The 19,836-nt window shown below is 41.1% G+C and overlaps 4 protein-coding genes across 16 annotated transcripts; 2 read left to right on the top strand and 2 right to left on the bottom strand.

Moving 5' to 3' along the window:
* Positions 1-275: 275 nt before the first annotated feature.
* On the bottom strand, positions 276-4,599 carry LOC124189870 (1-acyl-sn-glycerol-3-phosphate acyltransferase gamma-like). 12 transcript variants are annotated; one of them, XM_046582357.1, is made up of 13 exons: positions 3,876-4,092; positions 3,764-3,813; positions 3,371-3,529; positions 3,092-3,274; positions 2,847-3,016; positions 2,670-2,749; positions 2,495-2,576; positions 2,366-2,410; positions 2,164-2,250; positions 1,997-2,055; positions 1,783-1,930; positions 1,390-1,627; positions 276-1,329 (listed from the first exon to the last, which is right to left on the bottom strand). In XM_046582357.1, the coding sequence occupies exons 3-13, from the start codon at positions 3,474-3,476 to the stop codon at positions 1,238-1,240; spliced, it is 1,290 nt and encodes a 429-aa protein (XP_046438313.1). In that variant the 5' UTR covers positions 3,477-3,529; positions 3,764-3,813; positions 3,876-4,092; the 3' UTR covers positions 276-1,237. The 12 variants fall into 12 exon arrangements, with proteins under 12 accessions (XP_046438313.1, XP_046438316.1, XP_046438319.1 ...); XM_046582360.1 differs by having other exon boundaries at positions 3,383-3,529; positions 3,876-4,033; XM_046582363.1 differs by lacking the exons at positions 3,764-3,813; positions 3,876-4,092 and adding an exon at positions 4,482-4,597 and having other exon boundaries at positions 3,383-3,529.
* Positions 4,600-10,842: 6,243 nt separating this feature from the next.
* On the top strand, positions 10,843-11,988 carry LOC124189740. 2 transcript variants are annotated; one of them, XM_046582196.1, is made up of 4 exons: positions 10,843-11,122; positions 11,186-11,248; positions 11,313-11,405; positions 11,471-11,988. In XM_046582196.1, exons 1-4 carry the CDS (start codon positions 10,858-10,860, stop codon positions 11,944-11,946), a joined length of 897 nt encoding a protein of 298 aa, XP_046438152.1. In that variant the 5' UTR covers positions 10,843-10,857; the 3' UTR covers positions 11,947-11,988. The 2 variants fall into 2 exon arrangements, with proteins under 2 accessions (XP_046438152.1, XP_046438153.1); XM_046582197.1 differs by having other exon boundaries at positions 10,881-11,122; positions 11,196-11,248.
* Positions 11,989-12,286: 298 nt separating this feature from the next.
* Positions 12,287-15,862, top strand: LOC124189788 (unconventional myosin-XVIIIa-like). Its single transcript, XM_046582257.1, has 8 exons — positions 12,287-12,640; positions 12,711-13,212; positions 13,272-13,543; positions 13,607-14,124; positions 14,200-14,309; positions 14,374-14,601; positions 14,666-14,919; positions 14,982-15,862. The coding sequence occupies exons 1-8, from the start codon at positions 12,491-12,493 to the stop codon at positions 15,687-15,689; spliced, it is 2,742 nt and encodes a 913-aa protein (XP_046438213.1). The 5' UTR covers positions 12,287-12,490; the 3' UTR covers positions 15,690-15,862.
* On the bottom strand, positions 15,810-19,744 carry LOC124189789 (corticotropin-releasing factor-binding protein-like). Its single transcript, XM_046582258.1, has 7 exons — positions 19,411-19,744; positions 17,759-17,843; positions 17,461-17,633; positions 17,086-17,296; positions 16,784-16,998; positions 16,580-16,688; positions 15,810-16,488 (listed from the first exon to the last, which is right to left on the bottom strand). The coding sequence occupies exons 1-7, from the start codon at positions 19,492-19,494 to the stop codon at positions 16,346-16,348; spliced, it is 1,020 nt and encodes a 339-aa protein (XP_046438214.1). The 5' UTR covers positions 19,495-19,744; the 3' UTR covers positions 15,810-16,345.
* Between the last annotated feature and the right edge of the window lie 92 nt (positions 19,745-19,836).

Genomic DNA, 19,836 nt, shown 5'->3' with positions numbered 1-19,836 from the left:
ACGGTTGACACAGAAACAGAATCAGCGTTTACCGAAAAACTAGTAAATCTAGCAAATTTTCTTGTTTTTAATGATTTAAATTTGTTGGTTCGTGTTTGTGAAATTTTATTTAATCTCTTCGACTTACATTTATTTTTATTTGCATAGGCTGAAAGCTTAATTGTGTTTTTTTAAGTCTCGCAACATACCAAAGTTCGTGTTGATTACTCAGCTTTTAACTCTAATACGCTAATTTACGCTCGTACGCTAATTTAAATAAAATTATATAAGATTTCTAGACTAAAAGAAAATCCCTTGTATAGTAACCTAATGGGAATAAAGTAGGCTACATTATAGAGAAAATATTATGGAAACAATTGCTAATTTGATTTTTTTAAATCAACAACATAATTTCGGGCTGTATGCGCTGAAAAAGTGAAAAGGACTAGATCACGTCGATCGGTCGATTAGCCCAGAAGATTACAAATTTTCATTGTTATGAGAAAAGTACCAGTCATTAAAAATTGGACTAAATGGGAAGTATAAATGACGAGACGAGACGAAATAATGTTTAAAGTTTGACACTTTGACTGGAAAATTTACAATGGGCTTATTGACGGCACTATTTGACGGCAAGCGCACAGTTACTTTTCAAACGTATACTACAACCATACTGTAACATAATTCATTATTGCAATCATTCCTGAATTAAATATTTAAAATTTGTACCAAAATACAAAGAAAAATGTGTATCTTTCGCTTTAATTCTACCCATTTCTGAATGGATAACCCTGCACTGGGAAATTCAAGAATAACCTAAAATGATAAAATATAAAATCTAAGTTTCGGGCAAATCATTTCTGATTCAGACTTCTGTGTCTTCCTATCGCTGTTATTCCCTACAGGGAATTTGCAGTTGTGTAATAATTAATTTCACGTTTCCCGTTTTGTGTCCAGTGCTGTCCACAAATTTCCTACACTAGTTATTACCGTAAAAATATTAACCGTACAAGAGACAATTTTGAAAATACACAAATGATACCCGAAACTGGCTAAAATGAAACACTTGCTGATTTTCTTCACCTGACTTGAAAAATAGTAATCTTACTATTGTAAAAAGAAACGTTTTGGTTTTGCATCTCCCAAAATCACTAAAAGTAGCAACATCATCTCGACATCAGAGGTACTCTATAACCACACGGTACAGTTCTAAACGTCTTCCATCTTCCAATGAGAATAGTAATGGAAGTCTGTCAAGCTAATATGTCTTCTTTTCAGCGTCAGAGCGTCCGTATGATGAACCCTTGCTGACTCGAGTTAGAGCCACCAATTTATACAGTGCATACATCACTAAGAAATAAAAAAAATGGTAAAGCTGCTTTAAAAAAAATAGAGGAATTTATGTAATACCTGCAAGAACTAACGAGACGGCAATCAGTACGTTGATAAATCCGGAGCAGAATAGGGCATACAGAGCATAGAGCACTGGAGGCAGTGTGAAGTACGACGTAGTCAACATAATGATAACAGACCACAATCGTCTTGGACGGTAATGACTTCGTATGGGCCCACGAAAGTGATGATGCTCTCCAATTAAGTCCGACGAAGGAAATGACCCCTCTCTCTTGTAGACATCTAACATATGATCCTATGGAAACAAAATGAGTGAACAAGAAACAATAAACCATGTTGCGTATTCTTCACTTTTTTTACAGTTCAAATGAAGCATTGCATTAAACTATACTCAACATTTATTTCCCTTTTAACGCCACGAAAAATGTTTATGGAGGATTTAAACTTTACCTTATGGCGATAATTGTTATAAAGCCATTTGGAAGCTTCATCTGGGTTTTCAGGGATAGTTTCTAAAGGAATCCTTTCAAGTAGCATTTCACCTATTACTCGGCGGCCAAGCAACATGTTTTTTAGAGTAGGTGTAGAGCCTTCCTTGCTGAAAATGAATGTTAAGGTAATTAAATTCTACACATTTTACAACCCGAAAAAACTAATGTTTTACCAATTAAATGCAAGAGTAGCACAGTATATGGCAGGAAAACGCCCTCTCAAATTTTGGACCTGAATTTTAGCCATTTTAAAACAGTTTGCGGTAGTGAATACATATGTGAATACATAGTGAATACGGCAAAAAAAAATATAGGAAGTAAATGTTTCTAGCATTTCTACCGTCAACAGGAATCCCTTGGTTCTTGGTAGGAGCAGATGTTGCAATGGTTGAAGACCAGATTTGTGAGCAAACTCAACAGAAGCAGCCTAACATGAAAAGTTGAAAAAATACTTTAGGATGAATGTGTTCAAATATTAATTGAAATAAACATTATTTAAAAATATATTTGTGATTGAAAAAATAGTTTTTTTTAGTTATTACGTGTTTGGCAGGAGTAAATCTTGTTCCTTCCGCAAAAAGTAGAAGCTGGTAAATGTTTTAAAAACCATGCATGATAAGGAAAAAAATTCTTATAAATATGATCGATCAGTGAATCCATTCATTTTTTACCCAGACGGGATCGGCATATTCTCCTAGATTTTTTACTTGCTTCCCCATGATCAACTTGTCTTTTTCCCAGTTGCGCTCAAGGCTACATCGGTCACAGCGCCGGATAAAGTTAAAAGCAAAGATTGATTACATAAGTTGTAAAATTGGTATTAGTTTCAGGAGAAATAGAAATTACAAGACTGCTTCACCAAACTGCCATGCCCAGCCAATGATAGGTATCCATTTAATAGATTTTTTAATAAAAACTTTGGAGCTCTTAAAAATCCAGAACCAATTTGTGTGAGGATATTAGAATAGAAGATATGAAATGTTAGATGAAGATAATCGTACACTGAAGACTAACGTAACTCACCGCCAGTAACCTAGACTGTTCACAAACCAGCCATCCCATGAGCCAATCAACCTCAAAGGAATGATTCATAATTACAATTGCATGCTCTTTTCCCATTTTAGACCAAGTTTCATCATCTGTTAAAATTGCACATGTGGAAGATGACCACCACTCACCAATAAAAACAATTTCTGCAAAACACCCCATAAGATGCAATAAACTTTACACATCAACCAAAAGCAAACATCTAAATATATAACACTTACGAGTCCACAAAATGTAGAGCAGATAATAGTTTACTTTTTGGTATAACCATCGACTCCCTGGTCTTACACAAACCCACAGCAAAAGTTGTATCAAGTTGATTACCAACCCTGAGATGAAAAGGTTGATGAATAGTACCACAACTGGCAAGAACATTAGCTTTTGAATGGCCAACATTTTGTTCCCTGTTTGAAAACAGAACAATTTATAGCATTTAATTTATATTATTTCCTCTTTCAATATCATAAAGAAAGCTTCCAAATTCAATTAATTTTAGTTACTTTCTTGTGTACTTTTGCTTGCTGTTATCAAACAATGTTTCCGATTCAAACACTTTTCTTTCGTATTTGTTTGTGTTGTTTTCTGGGCTTTCTCAGATGATTGCATACAATTGACTAGTGCAATTTTTGGGAAACTGCTAAAAACTATGCATCCTGTACCTAATTGATTTAACAAATGGTTGAATTAATACATTTTAATATTGCTATACTTTGCTGATGATCAAATTTGGTTTACAAATAAAGAGTTTGTAAAGTATCTATTGCAACAAATACATTAGAATAAACTAAGACTCGCTGTATATGGTATTCTTCTACTACATTTAAGAATATTCTTGAGGAACTATAATTTAATTTGAATTTAAGCCAAATTGAACAAAATCAGGATTTATTTACCTATTGGTTAGCACTAATGTGAATTCCATCATGTTTTTACCTCAGCATACCTTTACCATTATTGAATTATATATTATGCAGTTTATTGATTTTATTTCTACTCGTAACTCACATTACAAAAGTACGTGGCTTCACGGTTGTTTTGAAAACCCCAACAAACCAGGACCAGGCAGCAGACTAGCAGACACTTTGCCCTTATCTCTCTGCTTTTGTGCTGGTCTATGCCCTTTGCTCTATCTCCATGGCGTTCTGCCGTTCTGTCTGTGCTGTGATACAACACCAACGACTAAATAATCCGGACTGGGGCGACCATAGCGCGACTGGTGGGCTACGTCTGATTTCCGCATTCATATTGGAATTGGAACGATAATATTTGAATACCTAATCAATCGATAACTCGAAAGTCGAAAGTTTACTTTATGATGTTGGTTTTTTATTTTGTCGATCTGTTGACAGTAAACGAACAAAACAATATGCAACTAAATTTTACTACTACTTACTACTTGCACTTCAAGATAAACAGGACAGGTCTCATTTTATTAACCAATTTTATTTAAGCCAAAGGGCAAAGATAGTTTTCAGGATTTTATCGCTGTAAGTTAATACTAGGCCTATACTAAGATATGCGCCGTCGTTTGACTTTAAAAAAATGTGTGACAGACTACCATTCGGTCTCATAAAAAAGCGTAAAAGGTTAAATCTAAGTAAAAATGCTTACAGCTTTGTTGAGAAGGAATAAAAACGGTAACGATGGTTGCTGCTGCAAAATGCTAACTGCTGCAAATAAGTTCTGGGCTTTCTTTCTTTTAGAATGATGGGTAAATACGTCGAATTTTGCACCTACACGACCTACACAGTATGCGACGTACCTTTTTCTTAATTTTATTACTAGTTCTCAGACATTTACGTAACTGTCAGTCAAAGAATGAATACCTTAAAGTGATAGCGTCATTGTCTTCCTAAGGTTTCTAATAGGAAATGATAATGAAATTAATTTATCAAAAATAATTGTTCTATGCACTCTCTCGTTCGAAATTGTTAGCTAAACACATATGGCTAGTTCTCGTTTACTACCCAGAGCTCTTCAATCTTTTCAATCAAGCTTTATTTATTTATTATTTATTAATTTTGTATCTTCTTTATCGCAGCTTGCTTTCTATGTTCATTGTTCAACAAAAATCGTGATTGGTATTCGAATAAAAATTGTTTTTTTGTTTGGTTTTGTTTGGTTTTTTTCGTGGCTACTAACGATTACACGTTGCGTCACGCCAATGTCAATTTAAATTTTTAAACCGCGCCCAGCCGCGCCATCAGAGCTATAGATACCTGGTCAGTTCATGGCTGTGTTGGCTTCCCTATCCCGGATTCAGGGTAAACGTAAGCCGATTTTCAGGGGGTTTTAGGGCGGAGCTTGTCAGAAGTTGTGAAGTGGAAGAATGAATCAGCGCCATCTAGTGATAAGACGTTGAATACTTTCGGCGGCCATTTTTGTGTAATATGTGAATACGGCGGCCATCATCGTGTATTACGTGAATGAAGCCTAACCATAATTTCTGTAAAAATGGTTGGCAGGTGTGCTGTTCCTGGTTGTAAAACAACATATTACAAAGCAAATCAAAAAGAAAACGAGGTTGCCTGTCGCGACCACGGTGGAAGCTAGACGTGCCTTATTCTCACTCCGAGTTTTCTTTGTGCTATCTCCAGTAGTCCGGCGCGCAAATTCATCTCCGCTCCTCTATTATCTCAAAAGCTAAGTCCATCGTAACCCTTTCCCCCCAGCTCACTCCCCCAGAAATGAATCAAGTTTTCTCCTTCGGGTCCAGCCCGCCAAACAAAAGACCTTTTGTAAAGCCCGCATCTGATTTCCCAGTTCTAGGTTCCCGCTCGCCCCCTCCCAGTACTCCGCCTATCCCCCCAGTCATTATTTCGATCTCCGGTAACTCCCCCAATTTCAAAAATATGAAAACCGCGGAGCGTGACGCTTTCCATCTCGCCCTCAAAGAACTCGTTGGCGAAGTAGCCCATTCTTATGTTATGTTTGGAGGCGACCTTTGCGTCTTCCCAAACTCAATTGATCAACAAAAAACCCTCCTCTCCACCTACCAGCTGACAGACAGAAACTTTACTTGCTCCCTCCCCTCTTCTTCCGCCTCCAGGAGTAAGGGTGTCATTTTTGATGTCCCCGTTGATGACAAGGAAGAAGACATCCTCGCTGCGCTCTCCAACCAAAATGTCATCGCTGTTAAAAGGCTACCCATGAAAGGCCACCCTGAAATCCCCTCCACTACTGTTCTCCTCTCTTTCTCGTCCACCCTCCCAGATAGAGTCAACATGGCCGCACTCATGTACAAGGTCCGCCTTTCCATCCCTAACCCATTCCGTTGTAACAAATGCTGGCGCCTCGGCCACTCCTCCTCTAGATGCAGCTCGAGTCTTGATAAATGCAAAAAATGTGGGTCCCATCATGCACCAGATTTTCTCTGTACCACCAAATGCGTCAATTGCAGTAGTCCTTCCCATGAGTCCGACAGTGCAGACTGTCCCGAATTCCTTGAGCTCAAAGCCATCCTAAAATTCGCCACATTAAACGGGATCTCTGTTCAGGAAGCGCGTTCTAAACACAGGAGCCTATACAGCCAAGCCACCCTCAGAGCCAAACGTAGCTTGCCTCACTCAGACCCAAGTAATTCGAACTTCAACACCCCCGATCCTTTGAGCTCCCAAATTTCCTCTCTTCAAGACGAAATCAAACAGATGAGAGAGATCACTCTCCCCGGCCTAAACGCATCCATTGCCGCCTTAACTAAGGACCTCGACAACACCAAAAAGAAAGTAGATAATTTTGACCAGCGCTTCGACAATTTCGCCATAAAACAAGACTCTCGATTCGACTCTATCGAATTCTTATTGCAACAACTCACCGCTGCCATCTCTCCACTGACATCTAGCCATTCTCCTTCCTTCATTACGGGCAAAGTCGTCAACCCCAACCCTGCTCTCCCCACCCCCTCTTCTAACCATAGACCAATTGTGCCTATGACCAATCCCTCCCTAAGCAGTGTCAATGACTATTCTTCAGAAAACCACCTCGCTCTCTCCAATAACATGTCTAATGATTAAGAACCTTTCTTGCCTTCAATGGAACGCCCGTGGTTTAACTAAATCCAAGCTCGAGGAGTTCCGTATCCTCCTTAATCAATTTAATCCCGACCTCGTCTTTTTGAGTGAAACTCACTGGTCCCACCATTTTTGCGTTAAATTTAAAAATTATCATACCATTAAGAAGGATCGCCATATGCGACGAGGAGGTGGCGTAGCCCTCCTTATAAAGAAATCTCTTCAATATTCAGTTGCCAACCCCCCTATTCAAAGCTCCCTTGAAATCATCAGCGCGAGCGTTTTCACTCAATCAGGAGAAATCGAATGTTTTTCAGTTTATTGCCCCAAAGGTAACTGCTCCCAAGAAGAAATTAACCTTCTCATTTCAAGACCAAACCACTTTATCCTGGCCGGCGACCTTAACGCCCACCATCAACTTTGGGAATCCTCTCCCACTGTCAACACAGCTGGTCACTCAATCAGTAAAGCCATCATCGATCACCCCAACGCTTCTCTCATTACCCCCCTCGACTTAGGCACCCGAATCGACCCTAGCTCTGGTAAACCCTCCACTATCGACCTCTTCATCACGTCATCTCAATTCGTCTTGAATTCTAACATCAGCCTTGGCCCCTTCTGCGGGAGCGATCATCTACCGATCTTTACTACACTGAACGCGGACCCCATCCGCCTATCCTCCAAACCCCCATCATGGATTTTCTTAAAAGATAAATGGCCCAAGTGGAACGCCGATCTCGAGAACTGTCTTACTTCATCTTCCTTTCACGTTCTATCTGACCCCAAACAAATGTACGACTCTTTCAAAAACTCCATTCTATCAGCCAGCCACTTGAATTTCTCTATGACAAAATCCTCCCCAGAGTCTCTTAGGGAACCCCGTCGCCCATGGTGGTCAAACGAATGCCAAGCCGCCGTTGCATCAGCTAAAAGAGCCGAAAAGGCCTGGCGTAAATCCCCACTCTCATCCGAGAAGAGATTAGCTTGGAAGAAAGCTGAAGCAATCAAGAAACGACTTATAATCTCAGCCAAAAAAGCAGCCTGGTCAACCTTCATCAATAACCTCAACCCCCAATCCAACAACAACCATGTATGGCCCTTTATGAGAGCCATGAGTGGCCAAGGAAATAACTGTATACCCATAGCTCCTGTAATTAAGAAACCAAACGGCGTCTCTCTTACTTCTCCAATAGATATTGCAGAATCCTTCCTCGATTTTTTCAGCAACCCTCCTGACTCTCTATCCGACCACTCAATCGATGAAGCCACCCTCTCTCCTATCATCAATTCTCGTATAGCTGATAACTCTCCTAATCAACTTAATCTTCTCTTCACACCCTATGAATTAGAATCCGCTCTAGTTAAAATCAAAAGTAGATCCACCGGCCCAGACAACATTCATAATGAAATGCTAGCCAACTTATCAAACAACAATAAACGCAGCTTACTCCTCTTGTTCAACTCCCTTTATCAGCTCTCTTTCGTCCCAGAAGACTGGAAGAAGGCAATTGTAATTCCCCTTCCCAAACCAAACAAACCATCAGATGTAGTCAGCTCCTATCGCCCAATTAGCCTCACCTCCTGCTTATGCAAACTTTTCGAACGTATTATCACAAACCGCATCTCCTGGTATGTTGAAAGCAAAAATTTGATCTGTCCAAACCAGGCCGGCTTTAGAAAACGGCGTTGTACTACTGACCACCTTGTCCAGCTAGACCTCGACATTAAAAGGAGCTTCAAAGAAAAACAGTCTACGGTGGCTGTTTTTCTCGACATTGAAAAAGCATACGATTCGGTATGGATTACCGGCCTCCTCTATAAACTGTCGAAAATCGGCATTCACGGCTCTTGTCTCGCTTGGCTATCCAATTTTCTCCAAAATCGCTCCATTTGTATCCGCCTTGGTAGTCACTCTTCAGCATTCAAACTCTTAAAAAATGGCGTTCCCCAAGGCGCCGTTATCAGTCCTCTACTGTTCAATATCATGCTTTTTGATTTCCCTCTCCCCTCTATTAACTCCCAGCTCCTACTCTTCGCCGACGATGTCACCATCTACTCAAAAGTTAAACGCCCCATTGATGCCGAAGTTACTCTCCAACCCTACTTAGATAAAGTCGCAAAATGGGGGAAAAAATGGAAACTTAAATTCTCAGCAGCCAAATCGTCCGCCGTATCCTTCACCCGTTCATATAAACCCGGGGACGACCCGCTTTTATTCATCAACGGCCGCCGCATCCCAAATGTATCAAAAGTGAAATTTCTTGGCCTTACTCTCGACTCAAAGCTCCTATGGAAAGACCACATAGCCCAAGTAGTAAACAAATGCATTAAAATTAAAAACGCCTTTTCGATCATCTGTAAAGCCTCCTATGCCCCCTCTCTCCGTTCCTTGTCATCGTTATTCAAAAGCCTAGTGCGTAGCCGCATTGACTACGGCTTAATTATATACGGCTCAGCCAGCAAGTCCCATCTCAACAAAATCGACGTCGCCGCTAGATCTATTCTCCGCATCATCCTCGGTTCAAAACCCTCTTCTCCTACGGAAGTCATTTACGCCGAATCAAATACTGAGCCCGTCGCCTACAGAAGAGATTGGCTCGCCTCCAAATATGTGATTAACCTCAGCTCAAACCCCAGAAATTTAACGTTCAACTCAATAAAAGCTTTGTTCTCATCCTCCGACCAATGGCCAACGAGATGCTCCCCATGTCTGCTCTCAATCTGCTCCAATCTTAAATTAAAGAATCACAACCTGTTTAGCCTCTCCTCTGACATCACCTACCCGTCTTCCATTCCCCCTCCCCCATGGTCTCCCCCTCTCTTTGAATCTAAATGGTTCCCTCTCAAAAAATCAGCCGCCTCAATTAATCCACAGCTCACCTCTATCATATTCAACTCCCTCGTGGAAAATATACCCCCGCCCGACATCATCATCTTCACCGACGGCTCTGTCAAACCAAGCCCTCCTCGCTCTACATGCGCCATCTTCATTCCCGCTCTTAACTGCTCTAAATCCTGGCTCCTCTCCCAAGGTTCCGGTATATTTACCGCCGAACTCTACGGAATTCTAAAAGCACTCGAATCAATCTACGCTCTAGAACAACTTCCCCCTTGCATCCACATTTTCTCAGATTCCAGCTCCGCCATCAAGGCCCTCTCGGCCCCCATATCCCCAATTCATAGGTGCATCTCGGAGATCAAAAATCTCCTCAATTGTCTCCTCTCTAGTGGCACCAAAACAATTATTTACTGGATTCCCAGTCACTCCGGTATTACCGGTAACGAAATAGCGGATAAACTCGCCTCCGACGACAGCGACCCCTCCTCCAGAAGCCTAATCGAAAATTCCCTATCAACAGGGGAACTCATCTCGTCATTGAAACATTCTTGGGAACAATCGCTTCTAGCTCACCTTCACAAATGCAAAAAGCCCTGCGTTCAAATGAGAACCAAGCCTGGCTTCATCCCATGGCACCACTCCAAAGACAGAGCAACATCAACTTGCCTTCACCGCTTGAGAAACGACCACAACCATCTAAACGCGTTCGCTCACCGCATCGACCAAGATGCTGACCCGAGCTGCCGATTTGGCTGCCCAGCCATCGAATCCACAAAACATGTCTTAATTGATTGTCCTACCCATCACGCTCATCGCCTTAATCTCATCCGTTTCCTCAACTCAAATCGTCTCCCCTTGAACCCTCAAACGCTCCTGGGCCTCGACCCCTCAATCAGCCCAAAAACTCAATTTAAACTCAACAATCTCCTGTCATCATACCTAAGCAAAACGGGCCTCCGACTTATCGCATAATTCTCAAACCTACCTCATCTCCTCCCCCCCCCCTCTTCATCTCCATCAAAAATCAAACCAAAAGCTCCGAAACACAGTATTCATCCTCGCCGGTGCATGAGGGTCCTCCAATAATTTATTCGGAAGACCAGATGTCAGCCTTAAATCTGGCTCCCCTGGATCCTAGATGCCAAGGCAGACGCACCTAAATTCTCACCAACCAACCAACCAAAAAGAAAACGAGGTTACCCTGTTTACAATTCCTAAAACTTCATTATCAAAATGGCAAGAACTAATTCCATGTAGCAATTTGACGAGCACCTCACGTATTTGCTGCCGTCATTTTGACGAAAGTGACTTTAAATCAGGGATTGAAATTTTGAACGTGTTCCATCCTTTCAAACGTAGGAATCGTAATGCTGGAGCAATTCCCAAACATTTTCTGATAAATGGTATTGATATTATATTTCCTGTATAATCTGTAAAGCACAGAAACTGAACCATTTTCATTTTAGATACACCTAGTCGACAAGCAATGCAAAATGTTGATGGTTTCAAATGGAGAAATAACCTCAATGGTATTTTTAAATATGTTTATTTTGTTTAATATCAAATAACGCAATTCTTAAATATGTATTGTAGTGGAAGCAAATGCTAGCAATGCATCAGTAAGGAAACGACCAAAAGTAGACAAAATACCTACTACGTCAAAGAGAAAAAAATTTGACAGTACAGGTATTGATAATAGTTCTCTTTACATTTTATTTTGAAGAGCAATTGCTTTAAATTTTATCTTATAGCACCCTCCATGGAAGTTACCTCTACTATTCAAGAATCAATCAACATTCCCCAGGCTGCTGAAGAATTAATTTTTGATCCACTTCCAGATTCAATCAAAGAAAATCTTGCTGTTGTCATGGAAGATACGACAGTTGCATCGCCTTCTATGGAAGCTACCTCTACTATTCAAGAATCAATGGACACTCACCAGGCTGCTGAAGAAGCAATTTTTGATCCACTTCCTGATGTAATGAACGAAAATGTTGCTGTTGTCATTGAAGATTCGACAGTTACATCACCTTCTATCGAAGCAAGCTCTACTAATTTCAAGTCTAATTTTGTGACATTTCAGTCACTGGTAACTTCATCAATGGTACCAAAGAATTGGATATGGTCTTTTGATCAAATTAAACAAATGATTTTTTGCATTTCGATGGATCAGCTACCAAATGGAAATTATAATGTGAAAAGTGTACATTTTCAAAACAAGAAGTAATGTATTATGTCAACGGAACAATAAACAATTTACACAACCAAACAATAAAATGTAAGAATGTTTGGACACTTAGAAAGAATAAACAATTTACACAACCAAACAATAAAATGTAAGAATGTTTGGACACTTAGAAAAGACTTAGAGGTTTGACAGTTGGATACTTGTTCCTTTTTATTATTGTTTACTTCTTGTAGAAAAGTAAGCTGTGATTGGCCAATGAGTTTTTCATAGACCCTTCCTGATTGGCTGGCTTCACGTAGTAGCTGACACACTCACTAGAGGCGCTCATTCATTCTTCCAAATCGGCTTACGTTTACCCTGAAACCGGGATAGGGAAGCCAACACAGCCATGAACTGACCAGGTATCTATAGCTCTGGCGCCATTTAAAAATTTTAGTTTGTTTCCATTATCCACTCGGCAACGTTGTGATTCTGTGTGTTCAATTACAATTTAACCGATTCTGTCAAATTTAACATTCTTATATTTCATTCGAGATTGATCACTTGTCTTTAATAAACACTATAGCCAAGCCCTACTGCACCTATGGAAACTAACGGACTAAGTGTGTATAACGTGGGAGCAAGTTTAGACTTGGATGCGTTAACTCAAGGTGGAACACAAAGTAGTAATCACGGCGAGGATGACAGTGACGACGATGGAGACGAAGAAGAAATTCAGCAACGAAATGCAGAGGTTGTTTCTATCAATCAAAGTTCAATCAATTTCAAATGAAAAACCAATATTTTCCTTTATTTGTAACTAGTTACGAGATCTCCTTACAAACGCTTTTGATGACTTGATTGAAGAGGATGAAAGTGATTTAGAGACAACAAATCAACATTTTCCAAAGCATCAGTCAGACAAAAGTCAAGAGTTTCCTTCAGATAATTCAAAACACAATTTCTCCAAAGACCAAGAATATGCAGGAAACTCTTTGTACAGCCCATTACACCATGAAGGGAATGGGGACCTATCTGAAACACAGTATCATGGTGTTGATAATCCCAGCAATACTTCTTCTTTCAATGCCTGGTCACAGAATAGCCATAAAAAGAATTATGTGAGATTCAGTCCCTTGGAGGAAAACAAAACCAACACTTACAACAGACCTCGGTGGAGTCATGAGGAAGACGTGGAAAAACACTACCTCTCATCTGGTCTCAACTCGCAAGCAGAACTGGAGATATTGTACGCTGCCAGAGGAACTGAAATCAGCCAACTCACTGCCGAACTCCATCAGCTGCATCATCAAGTTGCTCTTTTGGGTATTTCTTGTTATTGCTTTCTCTTTTATTTGGCCACTCATTGTATTCTTCTTTTGTAGAAGGAGAAAAAACTGGAATGAAAATCACGTTAGAGACGAGTGATAGCATCCTTAAGAAAACTAACGAAGAAAATGTGCGTCTCAAGGAGAAGGTCGAAGTTTTGAACCAACGAATCCACGAAGTGACAGAAACAAACAATAGTCTTGTGTCTAAGCTTCAGGCAGCTGAAAATAATACGATAAGTTTAGAGCGTCAGCTTCTTGATCTCAACCTACTTCAGGCCAACCATCGTGATGCTAATAGACAAGACATTTTGCTAAGCGGAGTCAAGGTGAGCATCCAAATGCCTTCAATTATTCAGTGACAGGTTCTGACATTTTATTTTTACCCCCAGGCAAGATACGAAAACGATTTGCGAACTCTGAGAGACGAACTGAACCGTCTCCGGTCGGAGCTTGATTGCAAGAATGAAAATGTTTCAACTCTTGAGCGAAAGCTTCGCGACGTTACAGAGATGCACGAACGTACTCTGACTGAAAGAGCGGCCAACCTGCAGGAGTTCAATCGTGCTCTTGATCAACAACGAATGCTGCGTGAGCAGCGCGACACACTCACCAGTGCTACTTTGTTGGATCAGTTGTCGAAAGCCCAGGAGGAGATTGAGCGTCTGAAAAAGGAGCGCATTTCTCAAACCCTATCCGATTCCATGACCCAATTGCGATTAGGATCTGCCAGAGACCATCGGGATGTCAAGCAATCGGAGCGAATCATCAGTAGCCTTGAACAGCGCTTGCAGACTTCGGAGAAAACTATAACGCAGTTGGAAGAAAAAATCTACCAATTGCAGAAAGATAAGGAGATTCTCAGCAAAGATCTCAGCGCAATGCACAAAGCACCACCAATCCCATCTAAGTGAGTTCTCGTTTTCCTTGATCGCAAATTTTGTTGACGTATGTAAAATGTAAATTTTTTTCCTCCCCCTAATAGTGACCAAGACAGCAAGCTTAGAACCGAGCTTGACAACGTGAAAGAGCTTTACCTGGCGGTTTGTCGCGAGAAAGATTCCTTAGAGGATCACATGCAACAGCTGATTTCTGGTATTCAAATGTTTCGTTCCTAGGTTTGAGGATTCTGTTTTTAATTATTCCCTTCATTGCATAGGCCGTAGAGAATTGGAAGAAGAAAAGAACCAGTTACTCAGAGAAATGGAAGACATCAACAAAAATCTGGATGAAAATCTCAATAAGCACAAGGCTATGGTCGAGGCCAATTGGGATGCCAAATTACAGACCGCCATTCAGGAGCAATTGGCCCGCGCTCGGCTTGAATGGCTGAGAGAGAAAACTTCGGGACAGGTTGACGACCTGGTACACGTGGAGAAGAGCCTAGGTAAGACCCTCTATTCTTCCAAGCATTGGTCGATAACTTAATCTGTCAATGCTATTTCTTATAGGTGAGCTGCAGTGTTTGCGCGAATCGATGGATGCTTTGCGCCACGAGCGAGACGTTTTGCAGAACGAGGTTATGAAGCGCCAGCAGCAACTCAAACTGGAGAGACATTTGCTTCGCGAGAAGTTTGAAGTCGAGAAGAAAATGCTGATCAAATCGTGGCAGGAAAAAGTGACGGCTGCATCCCTAACGGCTGCAGATAAATCAGAGACCCAACAATCTGAACGGACGCTGATCACAGCCACCGCAGATGCCATGGTATACATCTTAAGTTTTGTAATCAAAAGAAAATTATTCTGAAACATTAACATGTTTGATAGGCAAGGCTAAGGCAGCAGTGTGAAGAAGAGAAGCTTTCCATCATCGCTGAATACGAGAAACAGATTCTGGAATTGCAGTCCAACTCGTCGACACCCCTAACGTCGCAAATGGCATTGAGCACCCGTTCGGCTCAGGCGGCCCTGGATTGGAAATTGGACTTGTCCAAGATCAAAATGTGCCTTAAAAACAACCAACAGCGAAACGCCGCCGATTTGCTGCCCAGCCTGGACAGTGCCATCCAGAAGATGGAAACATTGTGGCTGCACGATCAGAAAATGATTCAGGATCAGGCCGACAAGTACAAACATCTCAAGCGGCGGGTCCGCGACTACCAGAAATACGTCAACGACAAAATGGCCAAGCACAAAGTCGAGCGACAGCGTAGCGAAGATTATTGTCGGCTAGTGATCTCAGATTTGCTGGGCAGAGTCAATTCGGAGCTCCAGTTGCTGGATCAAGATCGAGCCAACGTCAATCGGGTCGCCACTGTATCCGGCAAAGCCCAACAACTTCCCGTTGTTGCGAGGACTGCGACTGCGTCGTCCAGGGCACCAATCGCCTCCACTCCAGTCAGTACCCAAGGCGGTGGTTTACAAGGACTACGTCACGTGCCAGGATCGACTTTCGCACAAGGGATCGACGAGTTACAGCAGCAAGTCAACCTTTATGTTCGAGGACTGACCAATTTCAACAGTGCTAACAAATGATTTACTATCCTAAATCGTATAAACTAAACTTTCATGCATGTTCTTCCCATCGTGATCCTGACGACTGTACATTGTTGATAGCGAAAGAGAGAGAGAAAAGTCTTATCCACAGTTGAGAAGTAATACATTGATGATCTTGTAATAATCGTAATAATAGTAAATAATCCCGCATACATAATTTGTTTTGTCTTTTTTTGAGAGAATTGTGGTGGTGTTTCCGTCCTGGTCTCTTTTGCCGGAGGGGAAAAAATTTGTCAGGGAATGAATTAAGGAGGTGGAGATCATGACGGGGTGTATCGCCAATACATACACGGTAAATAAATGAATCAAGTTAACCAGGATCTCATTTTCTCGACTTTTTGTGAAAGAAGTTGTGTGTCCTCGTCACTCATTGTGTGTCCGTATTGTAGTTTTAGTGTCCGTCTGCTGAATTGGCTATTATAGGAGAGTAGTAAACTTTCTAACAATGTCAGATGATTGTTCAACGACTAGACTAAAAAAATCGATAGGATTTCGGTGTGGGGGCAGGGTGAAATGGAATAGAATAATCTTTACAACAGTTTATGTTGTTTTTTCTTTCGTGAAATGCTCGATAAAAGGGAGTTAAAAACGTAAATTAAGTTTAGATTTTGGTAGTATTTGAATTTTGCGTGTCTTTAAGCTGGGCACATGACGTTGGCCAATGAAAGGTCCTCGTCTTCGGCCGGGCGTATGGAAACTTGCGCCCAGTTGCGATGACGGCCGCTTGAGACCAATCGCACGGTTGTGATGCCACAAGCAATCGTTTCTTCAGTCGTTTCTAGATTTAAAAAAAATAAAAAAAGTTAAAAATATGTTAATTTTTCAATCAACGTTTCTCTGCTCAGTGGTAATGTAAATGAAATTAGTACTTGGTTCACGAGCTGCACCGCAGACGGAATCCGAAACTAACATGTTGGCCGTATCCAGCCCGGAAGATCCGCCAATTTGCAGGAAATCAGACATGTCTTTTTCTTCGCACTGGTTTTTAAAATTAAAAAAAAAAAAAAAAAAGAGCGGGAAATTTGAAAATTTTAAACAAAATTCAATTTTCTTTCTATTGAGAAAACGTTTACGTTATGGACGATTTCACCCGGAGGCGAGCGGTGCGTGATCAAATGATGGCGTGACGATGGCCCTCGACTGAATCGCCTTTGCTCGGTGAAACCAACGTCGAGCGAAACGAGGGAAATGCTGGCCGGGAATAGGGTGGTGACACTGCAATTGAGTCGGCGGCCGTGATTGCTCAGGGTGTAAACATACGACGTTCCCTCCACCAGGATATTACAAGCTAAAACACATCAACAACAACAAAAACACGCCAACAATTATTTTCGCCGTATCATTTGAAAATGGCGGGCAAAAAAAATGATATTACGTTGGGGATTTTTGACGTAATTGACGCGAAGCGAAAAGCCTTGACCCAAACGCGGGACTCTGTATTGGACGAGAGCTGCATTCTGAGAGGAGAGATATCGACTCATCACCTGGTGACTGCCGCATTCCGATTTGACTCGTTGCTCCAGCGGCAAATGGTGATCTTCCGGCGATGGGAAAAATTCACCGTTGAGTTCCCAACCGTCAACCACCTGTTTTCAACGAACATTAGCCTAATAATTAATTCTGTGGCCGTAAACTTCAACACCCGAGTTTTAGGTGGGCGACTTTGGTATATTTTTAATTACATATGGGCGAGTTAAGTATTCCAACTTGAGTGGTGAAATGAGGTCGTGCAAAAGGGCAAATAACTTACCGAGATAAGTCCACCGTTTTCGCAGGAAACGTCGACGTGAATCAGCTCGATTTCAATGAGTCGCTCGGGATCGGTGATGAGGTAGAGACCGCACGTTGTACCTGGTTCCACTTCATCCTTGGGGCTGGCTTTGTAATAGAAATGGCCATCCTTTGACGTCACCGTCATGCAATCTGTTCATCATCATTAGAGGCAAAACACAACATGAAATAGGAGCAGAGCGCCTTTTTTGTTACTATATTCCTTATATTCACGCATTATATACCCGGAATTATAATATGCGGTCGTTGTATTTTACCTTCAATGATGTTGTACGCATCCCGTCGTTGACGGGGCTGAAGAATCGGGTCTACGGCAGCAGCAGGCGAAGGCGCATTTTTACCCTTGTATATATCGAATGACGTATTATTTATACTGTGGCCGAGCTCACATGTACATATCTTGAATTCTTGATGCAAAGCGAAGTCTATATTGTTGCATTTAATATCAAAGGTTCTTATATATCCACTCTATCTTGTGCTTATAGATATTATATTATGGACGGCAGCAGCAACTTGGGATCTCTAATGGCATTCGGAAGGCTCTTATCTCTTCCACATACGCTCAATACTCTGTTGCTCCATAAACACAGAAGATTATGATATAGGTTTATAGAAAAAATAAAATAAATATATAGTAGAACTTGTGGGGATTCTTTTCGTCGCCCCGCATCTTATATATCTCCATTTCTCAGGACGACGACCACTAAGCAGCAAAAAGACGTTTCCGACTATATAGACGGAAATCCTTTATTGATCGTGATTCGTGAAAATTAAAGTCTACATGGACGAAAAGTCTGGATCAAGATGATCTCTTTTTATATGTAGGCTAGTGGTGGTCAAGTTATTGACAAGATGGTCTACTTCTGAAGTGATAAGTGAAATATAGGCTCAGTGCCTATAGATACCGAAACCCCATGTAGGCTATTCCATTTTATTGGGGTCACTTTCTTCTCCGTCGTATATATAGATATTATAAGAATTCTTGGAACAACTCAACGGCACAATTACAGTATAATAATAAATTGCTGGCCAGGAAAAAAGGCATCGAAATGAATACAAGCAACAAAATCAACAATAAGAAATGTCTACAATACTACTAAAATAAATTTGGAATCTGCTGTGGAACGGAACGTCTGGGAACGAACTATAGAAATCTTCTGCTCTGTTTACAAGAAGAACGTGAACCAGAAAAACGAAAAAGAAGGAACATTTCTATGTCAATATGTGTGGTTCTATATTGACATGGGTAAATGTAATCCTCTTATTGCGCTCAAGATGTTCAATGATTGCGTTCTTTGATGCGCGCTCGGCCGTCTGCTGCTGCTGCTCAATATAAGTGGATAAATATCTTTTGAATATAATACAACCGGCGATCATTGAAAAGGAAAAAGATCGTGACAAGAGAAAAACGTGCGCCTTCCGACACATGTATCTTCAATCGCCCGTGGCAACGTGAGACGCACGGGCTGGAAAATCCCGCGGGTTTACGGGCTCCTGATTAACTGCTGTGGTGAGCGATTCGAGCGCGATTTTCAAATATTGTCATTGTATAACGGTTGTTGTGTATTCAGGACGCGAAATGTGTTTTCCTCTCCGCACAATTGATGAAGCCCTATTCACTCTTGCTAACGATGTTGTTTGTTGTATTTCTATAGAGGAAAAGCGGAACGCCTACAGCAACTTTAAAGTTTGTTTTTCAATTCTCAGGTATTTGATTACTGTTTAAAATCTCTGGGGGAAAATGCCAGTCTTCGTTATCACAACCATTTTTGCTTAAATCGAAATTTTGAACAACATATAGCAACCAAAACGAATAACATAATACAACGAACCTTCGTTAATTTCTGGGCTCCATGACAACCCAAAAGTAACTGAATAATACACCCGCCCAAAAGATAATTGAACTCACCTGCTCGTGAGGTAGAAGAGAAGCAGCCAAACAGCTCGAGCAATAACAGCCAATCACAGCTACTAACAGGGTCCAGTTCAGCATAATTTTGGCGACGAAAAAGTGTCTCTCTTGTGATACAATTCAAAAATTTCAATTCAAAATTGGGTCGTCGATTCCGTCAAACTCGAGTCGGAAATTGTCTCTGCTGCTGCCAACAAATGTCGATATAGAATTTGGAGAATTCTCTTCTGACTATAGTAGATAAAAGCCTATATATATACTGATGTAATAGCGCTGTGGAATCGGATCTCTAGAGTGCGATGCGGGCCGTATACGACTGCGAAGATTCCACTTCGGGAATGGGATCTTTTATAGTCGAGTCCCAGAAGGGCGGAGGCGGCCTGATGCGCTCCCAGTCAGCACCTCCCTCCTTTTCAGCATCAC

Source organism: Daphnia pulex, chromosome 3 (genome assembly GCF_021134715.1).
Source record: "Daphnia pulex isolate KAP4 chromosome 3, ASM2113471v1".
Classification (NCBI taxonomy): Eukaryota; Metazoa; Arthropoda; class Branchiopoda; order Diplostraca; family Daphniidae; genus Daphnia; species Daphnia pulex.
This window is presented reverse-complemented; position numbering and strand designations above follow the sequence as displayed.